Below are 27,824 nucleotides of genomic sequence, written 5' to 3' on the forward strand. Positions count from 1 at the left end.
TGCTTCAGACTGAGGTGAAAGGAGGGTAGAACACAAAAAAGCCTTGGTATCTTTGGTGTTCGTTTAATCTTCTCAGTAGTCTTGGGTGGTCAGTGGCATTGTTACCTTACGACAGGGAAAAAAACTAAATCTTGAGTTTCCAAATTTACCAGTACATCCCACACAAGTACATTACAGGTCCGATTCAGACTAAGTCTCCGTCACTTTGAAGCTCAAGCTCATTGTCCTCACTATACTCCTCTCCCGTGGTTTTGTTTAGAAGAGGTGATGCTGGAAATTTCTGAATAGAAACTCTTAAGAAAAATGAACATGAATCAAACTAATTTACTTACGGAAACTATACTGTGACTATAGATAGTTTGACCTTGAAGATATCTAGTGCTTAAAGCCTGTCACCTCAGGATAAATAATACAGTGATTGGACTATAAATTCTAAGGAATCAGTGGTATTTTGAGCAAAATCTTCCCTAAACCACCTAGATTGGTGGCAGTAGAGGATTACCTAGAGAAGTGGTAAAAGGAAAACTTCTTTAGGAATTTATAACATTTCATTACATTTATGACATTGACAAGATTGTCAAGATATTGTCAAGATACCAGATGTCATATAGCATTGGGCAAATCTGCTACAAAGGACCTCTTTCAAGTGCTGAAGAGCAAAGATGTTTCCTTGAAGACTAAGATGCGCTTGACACAAGCCATGGTATTTTCAATCACTGCATATGCTTGTGAGAGCTGGACAATGAAAAAGGAAGACTGGAGAAAAGTCGGTGCTTTTGAGTCGTGGTGTTGGGCAAGAGTGTTGATAATAGTATCATGGACTGCTAAAAGAACTAGTGAATCTGTCCTGGAAGAAATGCAGCTCGAATGCTCCTGGGAAGTGAGAATGGCCAAACTTCATCTTACCTACTTTGGTCATTCCCTGGAGAAGGGTATCATGCTTGGCAAAGTGGAGGGACGGCGAAAAAGGGAAAGGCCCTCAACGAGGTGGATTGACACAGTGGCTGTAACGATGGGCTCAGGTACAGCAAAGATTGTGGGGCTGGCACAGGACCAGGCAGTGTTTTGTTCTCCTGTACATGGGGTCGCTGTGAGTCGGAGATGACTCATCGGCACCTGACAACAACATGACATTGACAAAATGTACATCTTTCAAAAAAATATGTCTATCCTTCTTGAAAGCCATGTATTAGCTGGTTAAATCTGAAGGTCTGGTTGGCATACCTTCTTTATTCAGCAGAATGGGAGTAATCACTGCATGACTTCTGTCTCCTACCCTGGTGTTATTTGAAAAACTCCTAAGGTTACAAAAGGTACATTCTGAGACTTGTAGAAAATAGTCATGAGCTTGTTGTTGTTGTTAGGTGCTATTGGGTCGGTTCTGACTCTTAGAGACCCTGTGTACAACAGAACGAAACACTGCCTGGTGCCGCAGCATCCTGACAGTCTGCTTGCTTGAGCCCGTCTTGCAACCATCGTGGGAGTCCATCTTGTTGAGGGCTTTTCTCTTTCTCACTGATCCTGCCTTTTACCAAACATGATATCCTTCTCCAGGGACTGACCCTTCCTGATAACATGGCCAAAGGATGACAGATGAAGTCTTGCCATCCTCGCTTCTAAGGAGCATCCTGGTTCTACTTCTTCCTAGACAGCTTTGTTCGTTCTTCTGCCAGTCCCTTGTCTATTCAGCATTCTTTGCCAATACCATAATTCAAAGGCATCAGTTCTTCTTTGGTCTTCCTTATTATCCAGCTTCACATGCATTTGAGAAGATTGAAAATACCTTGACTGGGGTCAGGCACACCTTAGTCTTCAAAGTGACATCTTTGCTCTTTAACACTTCAAGGAGTTAATCTAATCTTCAAAGATTTGCAGCAGATTTGCCTAATGCCGTACATTGTTTGATTTCTCGACTGCCGCTTCAGTGGACATTGATTGTGGATCCAAGTAAAACGAAATCCTTGCCAACTTCAATCTTGTCTCCATTTATTATGATGTTGCTTATTGGTCCAGTTGCAAAGATTTTTAGTTTTCTTTATGTTGAGGTGTAATTCATACTGAAGACTGTAGTCTTTGACCTTCATTAGTAAGTGCTTCAAATCTTCTTGAGTTTCAGCAAGCAAGGTTGTGTCATCTGCACATCGCAGGTTGTTAATGAGTCTTCCTCCAATCCTGATGCCATCCTCTTCTTCTTATAGTCCAGCTTCTCAATTATTTGCTCAGCATACAGATTGAATAAGTATGACAAAAGGATATAACCCTGACCCACACCTTTTCTGATTTTAAGCCTTGTTATATGATAAATTTATGATGGTAGATACCCATCTTTTACCTATAATACTGAGAATAATTAAATATTTGTGCCTACTAGTGGGTATCAAAACATTTATTTTCACTGATGTTAAGAATATCTTGTGGTTATAAGAGAAATTCAATTAAAATCCTATTTGCCCTACTACAGTTAGTCTGGGTTTACTGGGGGCATTTTTGTCCTTGCCCTGGTAATAGCTAATTGTGTAACTTTCTTTCCTTAAGATGTCACTGTATTTCAGTAGGAAAGTAATGCTATAAATATTAATGTGTATTTGAAGCCTGAATCAAATAAAATTTATTCTACACAGGCAGGTTTTACCTATTTTTAATTTAAACATGTCCTTTTCAGTAGAAAATGTTTATTTCAGAACATGAAAATTAAAGTGAATTATTCTAAATGGATATGGGAATACTCAATTTAGGAACAAAAACCAAAACCAAATCCACTGCCATGTAGTCAATTCTGACTTACAGTCACCCTTTTTTTGGGACAAAATAAAACTGCCCAATAGGATTTCCAGGGTTGTAAATGTTTACTGAAGCAGACTGCCTCATCTTTCTCCTGTGGAGCAGCTGGGGGGTTTGAACTATCAACTTTTTGGTTAGCAACCTAATGCTTTCACCAAAGTACCACCAGAGTTCCTCATTTGGTATTTGTATGTATCATAACAGGACAGTGAAATTTGGGAATGTCCGTTGTATTGACATTTGTCTATATATTAATTTTACCTTATATCCAAGATGATGTTGTTGTTATGTGCCATCAAGTGGGACCCGACTCATAGCGACCCCCGTTGGGTTTCTGAGGCTGTATCACTACGGAAGTAGATTGCCCAACCTTCCGAGGAGTGGCTGGTGGGTTTGAACCTCCAGCCTTCTGGTTAGCAGTCAGGTGCCTTAGGCACTACACTACCAGAGCTCCTATATATCTCCAAGATAATAACTAAAAATGAATACTAGCACTGGGATGATCTTTCTCTTTTGAACTCAGTGAACAGAGATACGAGACTTCTCAGTGTTCTCTTCTATCCCATGCCCCGCCCTCCTCAGTGGTTTCCTCTTTGATCCTCCTCCTTTGTAATAAATTGTTTCATGTTCCAAATTTTGAAAAGCAGCCACGAGAGTCTTTTCAGGGGTTTGGTTGCTGTTGCCACGAAGGAAGTACTGTCGCGCTCTGCGTTCCTTCCATTCACCTGAAGGACCTCGCACTTGGCTGAGCATTTGGAAATGCAGACTGAGGCCCTGCGGGGTCACTGCCTGCCTGTTTGGTTTCTCGATCTGTAAAGCAGATGATTTAAAGTAGATTTTAATGATTGCTTGCAGCTGTGAAATCTAATAGTTTCAGAGACTTTATGGAGACTGGATGCTGTAGTTAACCTTTTCACTGTACTCCTCCTCACAGCTTCCATGGCAGCATTCGGAGCAGGGGCCACAACTCAGACCCACTGAGGCGGGGCCTCTAGGGATGCAGTCAGGATGTGTCCTTTATACTCTGATGAAAAACCCATCTATACACCCTGAGAATCTTTCTAGCACTAGATTTGGCTGGGTTAATTTCAGAGTGTTTACTCCTAAGCAGTCTGTCCTCTCCCCGTGGGTTCAGAGCTGTTTCAGATGAGAACTTACAGAAAAATGAGTGAGGATATTTCTATGCGTACATTACATGCTTAAGAATTTTTTTATCTGCGGGGTTTTACACATGGCACGGCATTGTCTCCTGGAGGTATTCTTGACTGGCGTGACACCTGGCTGCCTGTCAGTACTCAGGGGTCCACTTGAATCCCTGCTTGTCAGTCAGCTGTGGGTGCAGTGGCCTTGGGGGTGACTGTTGTTAGTGTTGGGGAACTGTTGCTCGGGTGGTTTCCCAGCTCCTGGCTTTGGCAGAGAACTTGCCAACCTTTGTTCTTGCCTCTCGCATTCTTTCTTTTAGTTCAGTTAATGTTGGTACCTGTTTTTCTTTGTTTCTGCCTGCGGGAACCAAATTAAAATGCTGTGACTCTTCTGCACCATTTCTAGGCCTTCCCTTCTTCTGCCCACTTCTGTGCTGTGTGCCATGCAAACAGCTGTTACACAGAAGTCTTTCCTGTTGGAAACTGCACGGACAACAAAACTTTGGCTTCAAAACATAGGCTTAATTTTAGTGTGGCAAAGAGGTTGATTTTAGAATATCTGTCAGGTTTTTTGTTTGGTTTGTAAATTAAAAAGCCATGCACTTTATCTTAGTGTGCCCAGGGCAATGGAGGTTCTTGACCAGAGACCGGTCCATTTCATGGGTAGATGTCTTTCTTCATTAATAAGTCTGATGTTGATTGACGCTTGTTACCCTTTTTCTAAATCACTGGCATGGTAACGGGTGGTAGGTGGATGTTAAGTGCAGCAGCAAATTCATTAACACTGCCTCAGAGTAAGTGGATGCAGAGCCGACCCAAAGGCAGCATGACATCTGCTGTCAGGGAGTTGTGAGACTTTGGCCTCACTAGCAGTTGCTGAATGTTGAGCCAAGGGGTCACATTTATTGAAATTTGTAAGTAGATTTTCTTCCTGTGGAGTTACACAGGTGCTGGCAGGGATCCTGCCGGCTTGCTTCTCTCTTTTGCAATAATACTTGTGTTGACAATGGCAATGTTAATTATGGTTGACTCTTTTTTTTTTTTTTAGCTTGTGTTTGGTTTATTCCAGTAGAGGCATTAGCAAAGCAAAGTTGATGAGAATGTGGGATCAAGAAAGATGGCTCTGAGAGGGGAAAATAATTGGGGCTTGTGGTGGAAAGAGTGAGTAAGGAGATAGAAGAGACGACCAGAGATAAGAAATTAGAGCAGTTACTGTACCACTGTATCCTGAACGATAACCCAGGGCCATAGTCTTGGGGGCTCCACCAGTCCCTATCCAACCAGTAATCCTGGTCCTTTTTGTGTTTTTGAATTTTGTTCCACATTTTTCCTCCCACTCCATCCAGGATCTCCACTTTGATCCTTTCTAAGTGGTTGGTATTGGTAGTCAGGCACCATCTAGTTCTTCTGGCCTCAGGGTTGTGAAGGCTGAGGTCCTTATGGTCCATCATATCTTTGGACTAAGTGTTTCCAAATGACCCTGATTTTCTTCACTCTTCTTTGCTCCAGATAAGAAGAGACCAATAGGTGCATCTTAGATGGCCGCTCGAAAGACCCCTATTCACCAAAGTAGGATGTGGAACAAAATATTTCTGTACTGTGTTATGCCAGCAATTGACTTTTTTTTAAGTCCACATAGGAAATAAAATAATTTCTAGTTGTATCTTTACTTACAAAGCCTTCTATTTACTATTCATTAAGTCTGTTCATTATTGTTAAAATAAATGGAAGAATATGCTAAACCTGGGTGAAGCTAAGATACCAGTTTGGTGGTGTCTTGCCGCAGTCCTGGGTTTCTGCAGCTCCCTTTGGATTCATGACACTGATCTGGAAGTTTTTCAGTGTCTCTAAATCTTTCCCAGGCGGAGCAGAGGCTATTGAGAATCAGTGCTTGTGGAAGCAGTTGGGGTGCAGACAAGACATGATACGAGTTCTTCTTCTTAGCTCTAATCCAGGCACATCCTCCAGATCTGTCCTTTGTGCCCTAATACCTTCACAGATTGCTCTTTCCATCACACATACTGCCTTCACCTCGTGGAAGATGATTGTTTAGTGCTCTTTAGTGGTCTGACTGCGAAGAACTGAGTTAAGACACTGAAGTTCTTCCTTTGCGATATTTTGCTTTCATCCTTTCATTTCTGTTACTTCTGCTTCCTCTCAACTTTAAACCCTTATTCCCATATTATAAGAATACTGCAACTCTAACTCGGATTATCTCAATTATGTTGCAGTCCATTCTTCACACCGCCACCAAATTACTCTCAAACACTGCTTTGTTTTGTCGTCTCTGTGCTCAGGATTTCTCTTGGCCTCTGGAGTCTGGCCTCTGTCTGCCTTTCTAGTCTCACCTCTTTCCATGTTACTCTAACCATCCTGTATGTTCGCCAGACAAAGTAACTTTCTCTGAACCCTGTCTGTAGCTTTTTGACCCTTGACACATTCATTGTTCCAGTTTCAATGCTGTTCTTTTTCCCATTTTCCTTCCTTCTCAAAGTATGTAAATAGTTTTAAGGACCTGCTTAAATTGAACTCCTTTATGGAACTTTCCCTAATTACCCCACTAGAGGTGGCTTCTCTTTCTTCATTAACTTGTTGCCACCTTGTCAGTAAAGAGTAAAGACCTATTTTCAGAATGAAGACTACCTGACAGTGTCACTGCAGAGGACACACTGGGGATTCAGAGTGGGGACCTGCCCTGGTTAAGATGTTTCAGAGCAAACAAATGTCGTCCTAGTAGTGCCCAAGGCACTTGACTGCTAACCAGAAGACTGGCAGTTCAAACTCACCAGCCCCTCCTCGGAAGGAAGGTTGGACAATCTACTTCCATAGTGATACAGCCTCGGAAACCCAAGGAGGGGTCGCTGTGAGTCGGGTCTGACTTGATGGCACATAACAACAACAACAGTTATCTGCTTCAATAAGTTTTAAGATGGCTTTGGATGTATTTCTAGGGGATAAGATGATTTTGAGGAGTTTGGAATCTTAATTTTTCCCCTATTTTGTTAGAACTACGCATCTGGTCACTAATCCTTACCTCTTGTTCATGTGCTGAGTTAAATAAAGTTCATGATGAAAGTGGAGTCACTGGATCAGTGTTGTGATGCTGACTGAGATTTTGTTTTGTCTTGTAAGTCATACTAGTTACAGGGGACTTGAAGTTAGGAGTTCTGTCTGTCTAGTCTTCTCTGTGTGGAAATAAAATTTAATGTTTCGGTTTAAGGCTGTTTGTTTCTGTCAGTCGTGTGTGTGTGTGTGTGTGTGTGTGTGTAAATACCCCCATACCTTGTCTATGGTTATGATTAGGATACTGAAGTATTAAAATAAATGTATGGCTCTTCAGAACCTATAGAGAACATCTCAATAACTTTCATCTTATCATTTAGAAAAACGGGACAGCACTGTTTAAAAAACTGTAATGGAGGTGGGTTTAGAGAATGTCATTTGCATGCAGGTTGCCCAAGGGCAGAATCTTACTTCTTCTTGTCTTTAGCATCTAACTTCACATTTCACATCACACTGCCTCAGTAAAGGTGTGTTCAGGTGGGAAAATGTTTGTTTTTCTGCATTTGGGAGGGTTGGTTTTTATTGTGAAAGAATGACTTGACTTTGATTTGTTTTTGGTTTGTCTTCTTTTTACAGCCCCATTGACAAACCTTCAGATTCTCTCAGTATAGGGAATGGTGATAATTCACAGCAGGTAAGATTCTGGTACAGTACTACTTCATTTATATCCTGTACCCACAAAACAGGGAGCTCTGGTAGTGTAGTGCCTGAGGCACTTGACTGCTAACCAGAAGGCTGGCAGTTCAAACCCACCAGCCAGTCCTGGGAAGGAAGATGGGGCAATCTACTTCCGTAGTGATTCTGCCTGGGAAACCCAAAGAGGGGTCGCTATGAGTCGGGTCCAACCTGATGGCAAACAACAACCCCAAAAAAAGGTGTTCTATACCAATGAATTTTCTAGATAGTGAAAAATATCTTAAATTCTTAAAAAAATTTGAAAACAGGTTTGGTGAACATCTTTTTAAAATATTTTATGATTAGTCTTCTTTTCCTCCTCATAATGTGTAGAACATTGCGTAAGCCTTCTTGCTGACTCAGTCATCATTCTGACCATGTAGTACTGCCCTGCCCTCTGAGTTCACCCTGACTCGGTCATCATTCTGACCCTATAGTACTGCCCTGCATGGCAGTATATTGACGTCCTTGGTGGTCCCAACCAGCACACCCTCTGAGTTCGTGCTGACTCAGTCATCATTTTGACCATATAGTACTGCCCTGCATGGTAGTGTATTGATGTCCTTGGTGGTCCCGACCGGCACACCCTCTGAGTTCATGCTGACTCAGTCATCATTCTGACCGTATAGTACTGCCCTGCATAGCAGTGTATTGACGTCCTTGGTGGTCCCGACCAGCACACCCTCTGAGTTCGTGCATCTCGGAGTTCTTTTTCCCATCATATGCTCCCTCTTCTCGAGCTGACAACTTTAATTTCCTGTTTCTGTCAGTGTACTTGCCCCTAACAGTTTCACTCTTACTTCTCCCAGTGCCTGTTGGCTTTGAAGTGGTACCACCAGATGCTTAAGCTTTTCACAGTTGCATCCACCATGTAGGCTGAGTGAAGCCCTGACCTTAGAGCCCTGGGTCATCTGTTCAGTTTCTCAAGGAACTTTTTTCTGCTCTTTTTTTGATGCTTCAGTTTCTGCACATTGTCTTGTAGTAGCACAATAGATGTAGCTCTAATCTCTTCTATGAAAAATGACCAGTCCCCCACAGTGTTGGGAACAACTTGGAGATCTTGAGCTATGTACTTTTCAGATGTTTGCCCACAAATTCTTAAGAGAATTTGAAAATCTGTGTATCCCCTGCACATTGTAAGCTGACATTAAAATTATTTTCTTAATAAGTTGGAAATAGTTGTCAAAGTGTCATTGCCAGCATATTGTAAATACTGGCATTTTTAAATAAAAAGATTTCATAGTACTCTGAGGTACTAAGTATCTTCAAAAATGAAATATCACAATGTTTTGATAACCCATTATCCATGAAGAAAAACATACACTCTCTTCTTTACCAGTAAGAAGTTTGACATCATTTCTTTTCCTCCTTGAACTTATGTTTCCATCTCCACTGCCATTGTAGAATTTATGTTAATGTGGTAGAGTGTGTGCTTAAAGGCTTACCCTTCTCTTAAACAAAGTTTAATTTGTTGAAGTGGAAATTTTTTTGCTGTCACAAGGCTTTCAAGGCCAAAACTTCTTTTCTTCTGAATTTTTCTTAGTAGTATTGAGTACTGTATATGTCGATTTTGGTAAAGAGTAATCATTAAATATAAACACTAAAATTATGTTGGAAATGTATTGCTTAATGATATGGATAGAGCCATTTTTAAATTACTTTTCATGTCTCCCTGGATGAGCATTACTTATTGGTAGCACGAAACAAGGTCCAGCAACAGTTCCAGTCAGTTTTTCATTTTTCTAGGTGCAAGTGCTAAGAATTTCATAGATTGTTCATAGAAATAAGTAGATGGAAGAAAAGGGAGTATTTTTATATCATTTTCGTTCAAATCTTTGAACTCCTTCTGAATTAAATGCTAAAAATTAGGTAAAGATTTATCATAAAAATTACTTTTAGTGGCCTGTTGGGAAAAAACTTGATTCATCCTCTCTTCAGTTTGGGTGAACATAAGCTATTGAGAATGATGATGTTTGTAGAAATACTCTGTCATTTGAGTTAGTCACTCTCTCACCAGTCTGATTATTTCAAATAAATTATTGTTAGCCTCTGCAAAGTTTTCGTTTTTGGCCATAATACCATAGTTGGGTCCCAGACAGTGAGAAATCATCTTTCCTTTATAAAATGAGAGAAGCAGGTTGTGAAAGGAGAGGAGAGTGGCTTCACCCCTTTTAGGCAGATGAGGTTTAGAAGAGAGTATGCCTGTAAGTTAATGGTCTTACTGATTTTCTGAAACTCCACACTCTCAGTGTCTTCATTTCCCTAGTTTGAAGACCACTATTCAATGCATTTACTCGCAAACCTTTTTTAGTTGTGACTTACTAAAATGTATAAACTTGTATTGATTATTATTTTCTTTTCCTGTCATATTTAGATATCTAACAGTGATACGCCTTCACCACCACCTGGTTTATCAAAAGCCAACCCAGTCATCCCCATCAGTTCGTCCAATCACAGTGCACGGTCTCCTTTTGAAGGGGCAGTAACAGAGTCACAGTCGTTATTCTCAGACAACTTTCGTCACCCCAACCCCATCCCAAGTGGGCTTCCTCCTTTCCCCAGCTCCCCGCAGACATCCAGTGACTGGCCGACAGCACCTGAACCACAGAGTCTCTTTACATCAGGTACACAGCAGAGCTACTGAGGCACCCCACTGTCTCTTCCTGTAGTGTTGACGGGCTGATGGGGAACAATGGGGGACAGATGGGTATCCTTTTTCTCTCCCCACTCCCTTCTTCATTAAGGTGTAAACATTTTAAACTCATGGAGTTGAACAGTTAGATGAATTGCTATAGGGCCTAAAAGAAATGACTGTTAAAAGACAGATCTCTCCAGAAATCAAGGGTCATAACCTCATTTTACCCAAAAATAAACAGTTTATTCCTCTGGGAAGGATTGAGGACTTCAACATTTTAAATCAGATTTGTGTTTCTTTGGTTGACTTTAATATTTTTTCCTCAGACTGACATAGAGGTAAGTTATTTAGTAGTAGAAGTTGTTTTTTGGCATTTTGAGCCATTTTCATTTTTATTCATTGTAAGCTTATTATTGTGACATTGACAATAGCACTTCTGGAGGAGCTAACTTTTTTTTAAAAAAAAAAAAAAAAGCTATGAGGCTTAATATAAATAGATACTTTTTCCATTAGATTATATGATTTCTTAATAGTATATGAAGCATAGATTTGAAATTACTGATATTTTGTCTTTGATAAGTAGCATTTTGAGAGTGAGCTTTACTTGTTGCAATCAGCTAGATTTTATTTATTATCACTCTTTTATCTGAATAACTTTTTCTGGGTTTTGATTATGAATAGCTGAGAGTAATTTTGCTTGATGAGCAAAAGTCAGTCTGTGAAATTCAGCTTTTGAAGTTAGTACCTTAAAATGTACTAGAAACAACAAAATACTTTTTTAAGAAGAAAAGAATATGCTAGACATATGAGATGACGTGGTGCCTAAGGCACTTGACTGCTAACCAGAAGGCTGGCGGTTCAAACCCACCAGCCACTCCTTGGAAGGAAGGTTGGGCGATCTACTTCCGTAGTGATGCCACCTTGGAAACCCAAGGAGGGGTCACACTATGAGTCAGATCTGACTCAACGACAGTGAGTTGTTTTTTTTTAAAGTTTTTGTAGTTACATAATCTTAGTGAATGTGCTAAGAAATCAGATTTTAAGAAATCAGATTTTGCAGATAATTTCATCCTATGACATTACACCTTTAACTTTTCAATAGTGAGTGGATATTCAGGAAGTTGGAAATGGAGCTGTGTATTTCATATTAACCACAAATTCTCTTCTCCACAGAAACAATTCCAGTTTCATCCTCTACAGACTGGCAAGCAGCGTTTGGCTTCGGTTCTTCTAAACAGCCGGAAGATGACTTGGGCTTTGATCCCTTTGATGTCACGCGAAAAGCCTTAGCAGATCTGATCGAGAAGGAGCTGTCAGTTCAAGACCAAGCTCCGCGCTCACCCACAGCACGCCAGAACTCCTCCTCACACACTACAGCTGCCAAAGGTCCAGGCTCGGGCTTCCTGCATCCTGCTGCATCTGCAAATGCCAACTCTCTCAATAGTACCTTTTCAGTCTTGCCACAGAGGTTCCCTCAATTTCAGCAGCACCGAGCAGTTTATAATTCGTTCAGTTATCCAGGCCAGGCCACCCGCTATCCTTGGATGGCCTTTCCACGCAATAGCGTCATGCACTTGAACCACACAGCAAACCCCACCTCAAATAGTAATTTCTTGGACTTGAATCTTCCGCCACAGCACAACACAGGTCTGGGAGGGATCCCTATAGCAGGTAGGTTCATTTAAAACCTTTGAGAACTTGTGATTCACTCGTGCCTTCAGGCTGTGGGTGGACAGGGAGGGAGTGGTTGGATAACGGAGTGCTTGTCAGTCTCCAAAATGTCTACGGAAAAAAAAAAAAAGTCTTTATCTTAATCTACACTTTTGAAAATTGGATGGATGCCTTGTAATATTGAGCTTTATAAGGATGGTGGAGTATTGTACCTAGTTATTATTTAGAAGCATTTTCCTTAATAGAACAGTTACTGATCTTTCATATGTCAGAGGCAATGCAAAAAGAGAAAAAACAACGGACTCTGAAATTATGGTGCTGTTAAGTTCAACACCATGGTAAAAATTCGGATTTTGCATTCTAAAAGAAAACTGTTTTTTTAAAAAAAAGTGTTAAGATGGTAATTGGTGAGTGCATGGGGGATAAAGCCACTCTCTAACTACTTCTGGTAGTTACTTCCTTTGACTGGTTAACACATACACATGCACACATACACACATATGTCCCCAGCAGTGCTACTTACTAATAAAGTTATGTAATACTTGATAATTTATATTGTTAATTATAGCAATATGACAGTAGTAATACTATCAAGGTTTCACAGACCTCTGTACATAAATATACTTTGTATGAAAAGAAATGGTTTAAGTAGCAAAATTTTCCCTTTTGATCTATCATGTTTTTATTTCTGGGGAAAATGGTAGGTTCCTATAACTTTGATACCACAATATTTCTGGTTTATACTGCTACCTTGGAAGGTTTCAGAACTTTGGGTTTTGAGATCACATAATAGTTTTTAGCTAAGTGTCTTTGTATCTAAGGAAATCCTTATCAATAGGAATTTAGACGTGAGAGCTGCCTGGTGAAGAAGAAAGTGTATTTCTCTCGTGACTCTCTCAGGTGGAGCAGAGGAGTCCCCACTGTCTTGCATAGTTGATACAGTGTTTTGCCTTGTCACAGTCTGTAAGGAATGGCACAGTGCAGTGTTGTTGTAAAGATGTGCTGTTGCCAGCAAGGCTCTGGTTCCATTGCTTGTTCTAAGTGAGGTTGATAGGTGGACGCACAAAAATCCATTAAAATGCTTTGCCTTTATTCCTTTGTGACCCACAGCATCTCCTTTGCAAGACTAGTACCTGGAACTGGAAAGTACAGTGTTGGGGCTATTGGTACCCTGAAGTTAACTTCCCTAGCAGTTGATACAGGGCATTTCATTTACCTGGGCTAAGTGGCATCTCCCATGGTGATTTGCACAGGTGGGCCTCACAGTATCTGTCCACGTGGTGATGATAGTTGGTAGGTAATAATAGAATGGCACTGGGCAGGCCACTCCTTCTCCACGAGATTCACTTGTGAAACACTCTGAAGAGATTAGTTCCTGGTCCTCCTTTTTCCTTCCATTCAAGACACCATACTTAGAGTGTCCTCTTTTTTTTTCTTTTTTTTTGTTTTAATCATTTAGTAACATGGTATTTTAATTGCTGGTAGTGTGTCTTGTAACTGATTACAACATTAAAAGGTTAAAGTTATTTCCCCTAAATACTCTAAACATTAAAATACGGTACTAAACCAATTAAAAGTGAATATTTGGGTTCTTGTTTGACCAACAGTGAGCTAGGCCATGTGAAGAATACAAATAGGAAATAGGGATACTCCTTCCAGGAACTTTACAGTGTAGTTGAAGAGAGGAAATTGAAATCCTATAGGGAAGTGGTGACTGTGTGATCCTGGAATCTGGTAGACATGAGGGAGCCTCTAGTTGTTGGGGAGGCAAGAAGGGGTCTTGCCTGTGGTATTTTGGATTTGTGTTACCAGGGGTAAGGAAGGGCCGCCCATGTTGATGGAAGCTTCCTGAATGCAGTCTTGGAGGCAGGAGTGGGTATGTACCATACAGGCAGCAGTAAACCTGTCTTCTCTAACAGGAAGTGGTGCTTCTTATGTTCTGTGGAGAAAGCAGAGGAGATGATGGGAAGCCCTGCCAGCCAGTGGATCAGTGAGGCCTTGATAAGATGGGCGGGGGACCTTGGTGAGCTCCAGTCCTGAGCTGTGTTCTTTTCTGCTTTTACTTGGTTTATGACATGGTCATCTTTGATAAACTATCTGTTCTTCCACTTTCGGAGTTACCAAATTGTTAGCACTGAAGAGCAGTGTCAGCCCACGTATCTTAAGCCGTAGTCATTCTGGAGATGGCACCGTGGTGTGGAGGAGCCACTTCCTGCTCAGTGCAGTTGTCCTCTTGTTAGTCTGTGAAAGCTTCATCTAGAGGAGATACTCTGGAAAAAATGTACCATTAAATATGGTCCTATCTTGGTAGGTTATTTTTTTTTCCTTTGAACACATAATAATCAACCATAATACAAAACCATTTCACAGTTTTTTGTCTTTTTTTTCACACCAGAAACCTAAGGAACTTTAGGTTCTGAATCATTGTTTTTTTGTGGGGAGGCGGGAAGGGCCTTTTGTTATTTCAGAATTTTAGCTGTGCATCCTTGCTTTGTATTGAAATGGTGATTGTGGTTTAAGCTCATTCTTAGATTACTTTTAAGGTTACGATGAATTGTAGTTTTATACCAAAATATTTGAAATTGTTACCAAGAGCTGCACCAGAATTCTCTCATGTCTTACAAATATTTGGCACATACCTCAGGAGACTGAATGTTTAGCTGAATAATTTTAGCTAGATGAGTTAGTATTTTTAGTAATAATCAAAAATGACAGAGGGTGAAAATCTGAAAACCTATGTACATTGTAACCATGTCTGCTTTGAAACAATGCTTAGCTAATACCTCCCCTGCCCCAGTTAGAATTAACTTCTACTGGAGTTGAACAATTGACGGTTCAACTTTGTGTCCTCCGGTGATTATCAGGGGACTTACCCAGGGTAGCTGCTCAGCAAATGTTTCCGGGATTCAGGGTACATACTGGTTCCATGAGACCTGCTGTTTAAAATATGCACAGACATTATTTCAAACTAGTTTTGCTCCACCCAGGAACTTCTAGGAGAGTCACGTGTATTTATTCTTTAGACATGCAAAGCTATATAGTGTCCTTGACCTATGGGAGAAAATGTTAGGAGGTAGTAGGCACCTACATGTACAAATGCCATGTTTTTATCTGTTCTGTATTTGTATTGAAATTTTTGTTTGCTTCAGTTAATTATTAAAGGTTGATCTGTCTGAAACCTGTCATGGGAAGGGCAGTTTCCATTTCCTTTGCCTAATTGAAAACATTTTAAAAGTGTTTAAAATTAGTTGTTTCCTTTATTAGGTAAAATCTTTTCAGCAGTGTTTTTTGGCATGCTGAGTGTATAAGGAGTTTTTAAATGACTGTTTTTGGAGGAACACTCCAACTATAGCATGTCCTTTCAGATCGTTTGTCTTTTTGGAACCACATACGTTTGTTCTAAAAAGTGACTCGTGTTCAGCCCCTTCATTTTAGGAGTGGGAAAACTACACTTCAGAAGTGAAATAACTTGTTAAGGGACACACATTCAGTTAGCAGTGGGATTGGAGTAGGACTCTGATCTCAAATCCAGTGATGGGAATACTTTCCCACCTACATCCTTGATGCTCTCCTTGTCAAGTGAGAATCACTGGCCTGTGCTTCAGCCTGGCTTTCTTCCCCTAGGAATTGATTTTTGCTGTCACACATGCAGTCCCCTTTTACCACCAGTGTCTATCATAAGACAGTTGGCCCAGCTCAGGGATGTGGGCCATACAGAATGAAGTTCGCTGACCTGATGGAAGTCATTTATTGCCTAGTCTTATTAGTACTGTATTCTCATCATATACTGTATTGTTGCATATAGAGCGCCCATATGAATAACGCTCTCCTCATGTACTGTATTGTTGCATATAGAGAGCCCACATAAATAAAACTCTCCTCACGTACCGTATTGTCGCCCACATGAATGACATGCACACAAATAGTGTGCGCAGGAAACTTGCGCAGGAGGAGCTTGTGCTGTTTGCAAACACATGTTTAGTGCACGCATTATTGGCATAAAAAAGTACAGCATTCTAGTCTCAGGTTTGCTGTATACAGCCTCCTCGCTATGTATTTGCTCTTAGGATCTTTGCCAGTTTATCGAAGAACCAGGAAATAACTAGTTCTAAAGGGGTAAAAGACTCTTTGTCGTCACTTTGTCAGTTTTTCAGATTTGTTTTTCAAGGAACTCTGCTAAGATATTTTTATTCCATAATGTTAAAAACTCTATGAAAAAAAAAAGCATTGCTGTTTCAAGATATACTTAGAAAAATATTTAAACTGTTTAGCATTGGATTTTTTGTGTGTTTTTGTTAATTTAGTTATGAGAGGACGTTTTTCTTTAAACTCTGTTCTGAATTAGCTATTTTCGCAGTGGCTTGATTGAGTTTTGAGTCATGTGTGAAACAAGTCACTTACAGTCAAGCAGTTAATCAGTTATTAGAGCATTGATCTTTCATATTTTGTTTTCTGACCGAGAGGTAGTCATCTCACTTTCAGTCAATTGGATCATTGTATCGTTCCCCTCCTACATTATCCAGTTTCTTCTGAAGTCTAAAGTGAATTTGCCAATGCTGTATGTTAAAACGTTAATATTTAATATTTATCTATTTTTATTTCATTTTCATGTACTATTTCTGCCTTTAAACATGGATTTGTAAATTTCCTTCAGAAAGTCAGTTTTCACATTCTGTAAATTGAATTTTAATTTCTCCATAAAATACTGGTTATCATTAGGAATTTGTATTTGTAAGGGGTCCAATTGACTTGGAAAAGAATGGCTTTCCTGATCATTTTTTGTTTTTCTTTTTTCCTTTTTCTTTTAATATTTATTATCCTAAATCTATTATATTTATTATCTCTGACACAATATTAAAGTTAAGGGTGTGTTTAGAGGGTACTTGCCAGATACTTGATACTTTTGTATTTTAAGATTCATGTCTTGTTTCACACCCGAATTCCAGCCAGTCAGCATGTATTTGATATATGTATGAATATTCCAAGTATTGAAATCGTTTTTAAAGGGACTGTTAACAATCTAGTCACCCATAACTAGACCATGACTGACTTTTCCACAGGGGAAGAAGAGGTGAAGGTTTCGACCATGCCACTGTCAGCCTCTTCCCATTCATTACAACAAGGACAGCAGCCTCCAAGTCTCCACACTACTGTGGCCTGACAACTGCACTGAGAGGAGAGGATTAGACTCTGGGGTGCTTGCATGGGCAACCGGGTTTTTGCATGATTCCTTTCTGATTTTGCATTTAATGTATATACCCAAAAGAGCCATGATAAACTTTCCTCATGCCTACAGCTAGTGTGTTACCTCATAGTTGCTAAAGTATTTCTGCACTAGGTCTTTACCATCATATCCTAGCATCATGATTCTGGCATTGTTTCTCATGAGTGATACTACTTTTAACTCATACGAATAAACTTGTAGTACTAATTAAGATCCCCGATGAGATTAGCTAGAATTGTTCTTACTTTGGCTCTATTATTGAAAATATATAAAGGTAATGGTAGTTCCTTGTTTACTAATTTGTGAAAAAATGGTAATGTCCTAATCTACTCCTGAAGAATTGGAAAATGAAGAAGATAATGTCTTTTGGATTCTTTGAATACTTGAAAAGAAAGAATGCATATAAAACAGACTTGGTGATGTCACTGAATGCTCAGAAGGATGTTGTCAGCAATTGTTTTCAGTTGTATAGATTCGTATCCTATATTATGCATTACGTGTGTAGAAACTGTTTTTGTTCTCTCATATTTGCACATTCGCACTTTCTGTTTGAATGGTTGTTAATTATGCGTAGATGGTTAAAAGAACTCTGACTGTCTAACTGCAATAGAATCTTTTTTATAAATGCACTGCCTAGCACACCAGGAAATGCCTCCAAACCAGAATTCCAACGTATAGTTGATTTATCAAAAACTTGAATATGGCATAAACATTGTATGTAAAAAGCAACTGTAGTAGTATAACGTTTTTTCTGGGTTATCTGTTTGGAAATCTCATCCTTTAATAATTAAACTGTGATAAAATAAGACTATATTACAAGGACCTGACCAGAGTGAGACTAAGTGGAGGAGAAGAGAAGAGTATATGTCGAGTGAGGGTTTTCAAGGTTATCTCTTTGTATGAAGTCTGATTACTTTCTAGTAGATATTATACAACAAAATAAATGGCTTTATCCTGAGGAATCATGAGGGGAACTAAAATGTATTCTTGCTATCTTAAGGTTTTGTCAGCCCAGGGTGCAGAAAAAGCTAATAGCCTAGCTACCTCAGTGATTCTTTTTTAAAAAATTAAGCAGAATTGTCAATCTTTAATTTGAATTTGAAGTGATGTTAGGACAGCATTGTAAGTAGTTGAAAATATGGCTAAAACATTGTAGATTTATTAAACATCAGCCTTTCATCATAGTTTAACTTAACTGTGGCTGTCATTCTGTTATAAGAGGCTAAGACTTCCACTTACTGCCTCCTGTGGGGCTCAGGCTCCTAGGCTTTGTGGGCTCGTCTGCCTGGGAAGCAGCTCACAGCTCATAGCTTTCTCCAGCCTTTAGTGCAAGGCCTCGTCGTTGCCTGGATCCATCTCCTGGACCCTCTTAACAAAGCCCTAATCAGTGATTAGCGCCCACAGACTCACTTCTCTATGTTGAGACCCTCCTTGTGGGTGTCTTTCTCAGAGTAGCTTTCTCTGCCCTTTCTTGTCCACGTACAGTGCAGAAGAACGGCTGGTAGATGTCCAGATAGGCCTTGAGCCCAGAGTAAAATTCTGAGTGTCTCCCTGCCTGTGTCTCCCTGCCCTTTCCAGGCAGACACACCATAAACCAGGAAAATGCTGCCGGGCAGTTCGGCTTCCGTTTATATGTTTACACACAAAGTGGCTTAGATTATCCTGTAACTAGCTCTGTAATTCCTAGACCTTCTAGACCTAAGAATAATAAACCTCACCTTTTTTGCTTACTCAGTATTTCATATGTTGTTGTTGTTATGTGCTCTTAAGTCGGATCTGACTTATAGCAACCCCTCCTTGGGTTTCCGAGGCAGTATCACTACGAAAGTAGATTGCCCAACCTTCCTTCTGAAGAGTGGCTGGTGGGTTTGAACTGCCAGCCTTCTGGTTAGCAGTCAAGTGCCTTAGGCACTATGCTACCAGAGTTCCTAACATTTCATATAGTATGGTTTTTTAAAAAACCAAAAACTGAAGTTTTAAAGTCCACAGTTTTAATGAATTTTATGCTGAAGCTCAGAAGACATTGCACAACATATTGGCGAAGGTGCCACTTCCCACAGCAGGCCCAGTGAGGAGTCAGGGATGGGCCCGAGTGCGGAATTACAAAGTTTCAAGTTAGTTTTTGATATATTTCTGCATGATAGCTCTGTTATCCATAAGGAAAACTTTATCTACCTTTATGTCCTTAACCTTTTTAAAGTGATAAGTCTTTTCCTTAAAGCAGAAATCTTTAACCTTGGGGTACAGAACTCTCTGAAATTACATGCAAAATTGTGGGTTTGTGTGAATGTACATTTGTACATGTTTTTCTGGTAGAGAAAATCTATAGTGATTGTAAAGTTTGGTACTCCTTCCTTTTCAAAAAAAAAAAAAAAAGAAGAAGGTGAGGACAATAAGAAAGTTAGCAAAGAACTGCCTCCTGAAGTGGTTTCAGCGCAGCTGTAGGCCACGGAGCCCCAGATGATGGTTCTCGCATATGAATGCCATGTCTCTGCCCTTTCCTAACAGTGCCATTGGGAGGTATGTTCTGATTGATGAGCTTTCTTTCTCACCCAGTTGCAGTTGTAGCCTGCCCTTATTTCAACAAGGCATTAGTTCGATACCTGAGTTAGATCTTGACTGATACCAGCTGAATAAAATGCAGGCCCTGTCATCACAGATAACAGTCTAGTGATAGTTTTATTTCAGATAATTTCTAGAAGGTCAGCTCTTACTATCTTTTAACCACAAGGGCAGCCATAGCAATTGTTTTGGTGACTTTGTGCCACTCTCAAAGAAATACCACAGATGGGTGGCTTCAACAAACAGGAGTTTTTTCTCCTACAGTTTAGGAGGCTAGAAGTCCGAGGTCAAAGTGCCAGCTCTAGGGGTTGAGGGAAAGCCCCTTGACCTTGGGCTTCAGCTCTGCCTCTTGTTCCCAGCCCATTGGAGCTACAGGTGTCTCTTTACTCAGGCAGTTGCTGGCTGCTGAAACTATCAAGCCCAAGATTGACACAGTAGTACAGTTCCAATATTACAAAACAACATGGCAGGCCACTAATTCAAGTCCAGAGACAGTCCCAAGATCAGCAGGCAACATGGCAGGCTGCTAAATGAAGACTCGACTATATGCAGGGTCCAAGCCTGCCAAAAAGCTGCAGAAACCTTTCTCAAAACTTCTCCTTATACACCAGAAACACACCACATCCCCAAGGCAGCTACTCAACTCTAGTAGATTCCACTGTAGAGTTGATTACCAGTGTCATCCTGAGGAATCACTATATCCAGCTGGCCAGCTACTCAAAACCAGGCGCGGCCAAGCTGACACATAACCTTAACTGCCATGGCAATCCAAGCTCATTTCATTATCTGTCCCTCAGGGGAAGACCCTCAATGACATGGGTGCAGCGATGGGCTCAAGCATAGCACACTTGTGAGGATGGTGCCAGGACCAAGCAGTGCTTCATTCTGTTGTACCCAGGATTGTTGTGAGTTGGAACTGACTCGGTGACACCGAACAGCAGTAGTTTCTCTTAACAGTGGCCTAAGGGGTCTTGAATACCAGTACTTCAAATTTTAAAATATGTAATGATTTGGCAGGAAGTGAAAGAATCTTGTAGGGAAGACACACATTCATTATTCTGATTTAAGTATTTCTCAGTCTTCTCTTGTGTGTGTTCCTGTCTCTTGCTCTTCACTTAGTGTCCTGGGAGTTAGGCAGCACTTTCCGTATTTGTAAGGAGCTCTGGTGGCATAGTGGGTAAAGCATTTTGGCTGCTAATCAGAAGGTTGGTGGTTCATACCCACCAGCTCCTCCACGGGAGGAAGATGAGGCAATCAACTTCCATAAAGATTTGAAAACCCAGCAGGGGTTGCATCAACTTGCGACCATATCAACTTGCTGGCAGTGGGTTTGTTTTTATTTTTTTTTTTGGTTCTGTATTTGTATTCTTTTAAATGAATAACTTGGATGTATTTTTTCTGTGCACATTTCTGTCCACACATCTCTTACCTGTGTGGTATTCCAGTCCCTTCAAGACTGTGAGAGCACTTGACTGCTGGGACTCGGATCCCTGGGGACGCCTCCCACAGAGAGATTGCCTCAGAAAGCCCAGTGAGAGGGCTGCACTGCAGGGGCATTGAAATCTCGCAAAAGGAGGACCCCCTTGTTACTTACATAAACTGGGACACATTGTATGTTACCGTGAGGTACAAAGTTTTGGAGTGGTTTGTTTCTTTGATCATGAATTTTTTCCCCAGCTCTGTGCAGTTGTCTTTAAAGGATGGCTGTCATACAGTTGAAGGAGCCCTGGTGGTATAGTGCCTAAGGCATTTGACTGCTAACCAGAAGATTGGCGGTTCAAACCCACCAGCAGCCACTCCGTGGAAGGAAGACTGGGCAATCTACTTCTGTAAAGATTGACTGCCTTGGAAACCCAAAAGGGGTTGCTGTGTGTCAGAATGGACTTATGGCAATGAGTTTGGGTTTTTAATTGTACAGTTGAAGATATAGTAATTTTAAATTATCTTCTACAGAAGTAATAACCCAAGATATAATATAATATGTGTCTTTTTCATTCTACAAAATATGACCGAAGTCAGATTATCTGAGGTCAGACTAATCCATTTGCCCTTAGTGCTGTCTCTCTCTCCTTTCAGTCTTTTTTTTTTTTAACATTTTATTGTGGTTTAGATGAAAGTTACAAAGCAAATTAGTTTCCCAGTCCACAGTTTACACATACATTGTTTTGTGACGTTGCTTGTCATCCCCTCAAGGTGTCAGCACTTTGTTATTTCTACCCTGGTTCCCTGTTTCTGTTTGCCCAGCTTTCCTGCCCCTCCTACCTTCGGAATGTTGCATTTGGGAACATTCAGTTGACTATTCCGAGAAGCATGTTCCTCACAGATGTTCTTGTTCACCTTATCGGCTTCCCTATTGTTTGTCTGTCAGATGGTCTCTAGAAGTGGATTCAGTTCTGAGTTTGGAGGGCCATAATGCCAGAGTTTCCACCAGACTCTACCAGACACGTAAATCAGGCCTTTTCTTTATGAATTTGAATTTCGTTGTCTATTTTTCTCTTACTCTGGGACCTCTCTTGTGATCTTGGTCAGAGCAGTTGGTAGTGGTAGCCAGTACCATCTAATTCTGATCTCAGGGTGCTGGAGGCTGTGGTTCACACAGTCTATTAGCGCTTTGGACTAATTATTCCCGTGAGTCCTTAGTTTTCCTCACTCTTCTTTGCTCTGGATGGGAAGAGACCAAGAGTTGTATCTTAGATGGCCACTTGCAAACTTTTAAAACTCCAGTTGCTACTCACCAAAATAGGTTGGAGAACAACTGTCTCTATGGACTGTGTTATGCCAGTTGACCCAGATGTCCCTTGAGATTATGGTCCCTAGCCCCTGGTTCTTCTCAGTCCTTTTGTCTGAGCGAGTAGATATTTTGTGCTTCCTTGTGATGGATAAATGCAACAGTATATGTAGGTATTTCAAGATACAGTGTTCAGTGAATAAATCAGACACTATGTGAATACAGAAAGTAAAAATAGGAGTTAAGAGAAGAAAGTTATCATGAACTGGTATGGGGAAAGGCTTCCTGAAAGTTTGGGGCATTTTGACTTTGAAGGATGGCTTAAATTTAGACGGTAGAAGGAGAAAGTCATTATAATAAAGGGAGCAGATTAAACAAAGGAGCAGAGGCGAGTATTAGCGATGTCTTTAGGAATCTGGGGAGAAGGACAGTAAGGAGATGGGCTCATCTGAGGATTCTGGGTCATGTAGGTAAGTTGGAGTGGAGTAAGTGTGTGAAAGCCTGGAAACGAGGGAAGAAGAGCTTCATCTCGATGTGGATGTCGTCAGTAGCAGAGAACAGTAGTAGGTTCTTTAGCAGAGATGCTGTGTGGTTGTAGCATTTTGAGGTTATTTGGTAATATGTTTGACGAGATTGAGAGCAGTTAGAAAGCTGCTCCAGTGTGCCCATTGCTGGCCTGGGCTGGAGGAGCTGGAGGAGAAATGGAGAAGAAATTATGAAGTAGAAGCCAGAAAGCAGTCTCTGGTGGCTTCCATCAAAAGGTGTACACAGCAGACAAATTTCCAGGATTCCTGAGGCTGTGGGTCCAGCAATCCCTGGCTGCTCATTTAAGATGTTTAGCAGCAAAGAGGAAGAGAAAGATGAGATAACTAACTAGGTAGATAGCTGGGTGGGCAGGCAGACATGCATACACACATCTGGGAAGATAGTGCTTGGAGATAAAGGAGAAGCCTAAATACTTGAAGGCAGAACCTGCAGAACCAGTTGAGAGGCCGAGACTGACAGTGTTGAAAAGAAGCCTGGCTTAATCCCGGGAATAGCAGATTGCTTTCAGGTGGGAGGGGAGGATAAACTCCAAGGTGGGTTTAGGATTTCGATTTTGAGAGACAGAATGTATCCTCCTTTGTGATTTGCAGAACAGCAAGAGGATCTAGGAAAGAGTGTGCGATTAAAAAGATGAGGGTAGATGAAGGATGTCATTTAATATCAGTGTGTCATGTATTGTTGTTTGAGAATGAGGGGTGGAAGAGTGGAGTTGGGATCCTGTAAAGACAAAACCAAAACCTAACTCTCTGCCATTGGGTCAATTCTGTCTCATAGTGACCCCGTTGGATTTCCAAGGCTGTAAATCTTTATGGAAGCAGACTGCTTCATCTTTCTTCTGCATAGTAGCTGGTGGTTAGCAGCCGTATGCTTTAACCACTACTCCACCAGAGCTCCTTTGTAAAGAAAGGAGATTTAAAACAATATTTTCCGTGAGAATAAACGTAGAAGTGCATTGGAAAGAAAACTGCTGGGTAAAGATGAGTCAAATTCCGGATTTTTAAGTGTTCAGATATGTGTGGTGTTTTGTGTGTTCCTCTGGTTCAGCACGAAGGATCAGAAGTGAAAAAAGCAAATGCTAAGACATTGGTTTGAACTGCAGAACAAAGGACATACAGACATTTGAAAGGACATGCTTGTGGTCAAGGACAGAGAGGCAGCACTGAGCCAGGAAGAGCCTAGCACTGCGAGTGATGTTGGTGAGAGACCAGTCCTCTTAGATCTTTATGAGGACAAGGAACACATGAAGTGCTGTTAGGGAGTGACAGGAGATGGCGGCCAGTGTGAGGAGCATGCACTGCTGAGTGATGAGTGAGAACTGAAGAAAGGTGATGGAGCGATGTCTAACATGAGGGCCCAGAGCTTCGGGAGATGGCTCACTGGCCCTGGCTTGAGAGAGAAAGGTGTAGAGAGCACTGTCGGGCCTGGGGACTCCTGGGTAGCTGTCCTGTAAATGGAAAAGAGAAGGGTGGACCCCAGGAGAACCTCCCACGGTGGAATGACCACTTCTTCCACAGGGCCCGGGGGACATGAGAGCAGAGTAGGGAAGGCCCAGGGAGACAGGTGCGATGGGACAGATGTGCATGCACCAGGGAGTGGAGGGATTGGTAGCAGTGCTCTTAAGACGGGAGATTTCCACAGGGGACTCAGTTTACCCGGTCGCCTGAAAGGTGAGTGGCGAGCCTCAGTCCCCTCTCTGGCCAGCGTCCTGCTGCAGCGGAAGCTTCAGGCTCAGGCAGCTGTCCGGCCCCCACCTCCAGAATGAGACTCCAGTCTGTCTGGTTTGTTCAGTGAGATTTTCTTCCAGATAATAGCATACCACGTCAGTAGTTCCCAGCGGCTCAGACAGCGGGACTGTGTGTGGGGTCAGTCCTCCTCCAGAGGGAACAAAGCGCTCAGTGGCAAGTCTTCATTTTTAAAGTTACTTTTTCTCTATTTTGAGAATTTCCTAATGTTTCAGGAGGTTAATGCAGATACTAGGAGTTGTCACAGTCAGTCTTGGGGACTGGTGTTGCCAGGCACGGTAACACGGAGAAGTGCTATGATGGGAAGTAGATCCACTGTGGCAGTGGGGACTTGGGACACTTGCTTTCCAGAACAGGGGAAAATGGCAGCAGGAGGCTCTGGTTTTGAAGGCTCACAGCAGCCCTGTCTTCATAACCTATGTAGGATTAGGTAAGAAAGCATTTGCTCAGCCAAAGTAAACTGTCAGCCCAGCTGTCTGTACGGGGGTGAAGTTGGATGTGTGTGTGTGCACATCTGTGTGTTTGTAGGGGATACTCTTTAGTTAAATCCTCCACTTAGTAAACCTAAGAGGAAGACGTATCAGGCATCTCTAGTTCCTGCCACTTTCTGATCAATTCCTGTGTTGAAAACGCTATATTTGTATGCAGTCTTTTTCTCTCTCTTTTTTTTAAGGAAGCCGACTATATTTCAATGCAGTGAGGCTGTAATGCTGGTGCCCACCTTGCCCCTGGTCATGTGTTTACTGAACAAATATTTTCATAACATCTTTCTCACCAAATGCAACTCCCACTACTAAGTGTACCTATTCTATGTCACGCTCTTTGGAAAAAACCTAAAGAAAGGATAATAAGAAAAAAAGATTTGTCTTGGAATCATGAAAGTTCAGGGCTATGATAGACATGAGATAGTCTTTAACAGTCACTTTTTAAAAGCACAGTAATAGTAGTGAGGGTCATACTCAGACTCAGGAGCGTGGTGGTTGGTCCACAGTCACATTCTAGCAGCTGTGAAATTTCCTTTAGCCGTGACTTCAACCATGACCCTGCTTCTGTACCTGTGACTCTGGATAGGACTCAGGGCGCATTTCTTCCTCAACTTTGTTTTGTCTCACAGCTTGATTGTTAGAGGAATTTGCTCTCAAGGCAAGCGTTTCCAACTGAATATCAGTGCAGATAATGAGTTGAAGGCTTTCCAAATGTCCATCTGCTGACAGCTCTTCCCACAGGTCCTGTAAGTTGTCACATCAGCCTTGTGCAAAACGTGGCCCAAGGATCTAGGAATAACTTGGGGGATGAAGGGATGTTGCCTCTCAGGTGCTCTTAAGGCAGACTTACAAAATTACCCAGGACCAAACGAAATAAGGAATGAACAGAGGTGCAAGTCAGTTTCTAGAACTGCCCAGGATGTCTCTGCAGTGCTAACCAAAGAGCATTTCAGGACCAGCCTGCATGACCAGTAGACCTGTGATGTCGCTATTACACAGCTGACAGAGAGCTTATGGCACCCACATGAAAGCTGGGACCTCAGAGTCATCTTGGAAGAGCTGCCTCATAGCTGAAATGATGTAGAGTGATAGCAAATCTGCTGTTGGTTTTCAGTCAAGATTATTGGTCTCAGCATAGTGAAACAGAGGAAAGTCCCATGAGGATTTAAAGGCAGTAATGCCATCCTCATCGTCAAGAAGTGTAAGAAAACTGCAGTCAGCCTGTGTAGCCCAGCACCATGTTCTCGTGTGGGTAGAACTTGTCCCAAGGACTGTGATAGCGTTGTCACTCTGTCATCAGCCTTGCATACAGAAACAGTGCATCTCAAGAGCAGAATGCCACGGTCTAGAATCTTAACTGTGATGTATTTGACCATTGGCATTTGCAGGAAGTCTGACATCCACGAGGTGGTTTAGATTTCCTTGATTGCAGACGTCTTTAACTCGAGGATGCAGCTAAAAGCAGAGGAGGTCCTGGGCTATGTGCCCCTCAGCCGAGCAGGAAGGTTCTCATTGCCTTCAGGCTGAGTCTTGGATTGCATGCCGCAGTTCCCTTATGTTTCGTCTGTTGAAAAATAGAAGATTTTATTAATATTTATGCTTATAGATATTGACGTGGCCACCCCTCCCCAGGCCCATTTAGACTAAGATTTGCTAAGATTTGCTACCAGGTATGTATGTTTTAACTTTGAAACGGTTCACATTCCCTCTTAATCTAAGTGCGATCTTCCCCTGGTCCCAGGAAGGGCCAACCTGTGCTCTAAGGGTAGATGCTTTTTTTAATTGGAATGAGGCATATTCTGAAATAAGGAAAGAGCTTGTAAAATCTCCACATAGATACAAACAGTCCTGCACCCTTTGTTTTACAACAAGCTTTCAGGTGGCTAGTCTTAAGCCCTGCCAGGCTTCTCGTTCAGAAAGTTGTGCCCATCTCTGCTCAGTTTTGGACAAAGCAGAGACCGTTTCTCTCTCAGTAGAGCTTTCCACAGTTAGAGGAGAGGTCACAGCTTCTGTCAATGTGACTCTACCAGGTCGCTGACAGGTCCAGATGGTCCCTTTACAAAGAAAAACACTCTCTCCCCATCAGCCTTTGAGTGTTGCCTCAGAGTCTCTCAACTCACTTGTCAGGGTCGCCATGCCCTTGGCTCCTAGCCTTTCAGCTTATTTCTAAACTGGCTTTGGATGGTTAGCGATGGTGTCCTTTTCCTCTCTCTCTCTTAAATCACATCAGCACGTTTAGACAGAAAGCGCAGTCTGGAGTTTGGAGGAGCTGAGGGACATCCCCTGCACTGGAAGTGTGCAGTCGATAAGATTTTTGACACTGTGAGACTTGCACGTTTTTCTGTTCCCTCACCTTCTAGGGTGATTCTTGCTCTTTTAAAAATAGCTTAACACTTCTAAACAATATGGCTAAATTCAAAGTTTTACACATAAATGTGATTTTAATAGTTTTTTTTTTTTAAAAAAAAAAACCTAAAACATTAGTTTTGATTCAGCGTAAAGCTCCAGGAAGTCATGGTGTAGGAATTGCAGTTTCTGATTTATGTTTGGGATTGTGTTTATGTGCCCTC

The 27,824-nt window shown here is 41.4% G+C and overlaps 1 protein-coding gene across 1 annotated transcript in view; it reads left to right on the top strand.

Moving 5' to 3' along the window:
* CNOT4 (CCR4-NOT transcription complex subunit 4) overlaps positions 1-27,824 on the top strand; it is an 81,556-nt gene that overhangs the window by 36,592 nt on the left and 17,140 nt on the right. The window contains exons 7-9 of the mRNA XM_007952900.2: positions 7,563-7,620; positions 10,036-10,285; positions 11,470-11,967. Of these exons, the coding sequence (XP_007951091.1) occupies positions 7,563-7,620; positions 10,036-10,285; positions 11,470-11,967 (806 nt within the window). The remainder of the gene's footprint in view (positions 1-7,562; positions 7,621-10,035; positions 10,286-11,469; positions 11,968-27,824) is intronic.

This window comes from Orycteropus afer, unplaced genomic scaffold (assembly GCF_000298275.1).
Source record: "Orycteropus afer afer isolate SDZICR_OR568_19922 unplaced genomic scaffold, OryAfe1.0 scaffold00365, whole genome shotgun sequence".
Classification (NCBI taxonomy): domain Eukaryota; kingdom Metazoa; phylum Chordata; class Mammalia; order Tubulidentata; family Orycteropodidae; genus Orycteropus; species Orycteropus afer.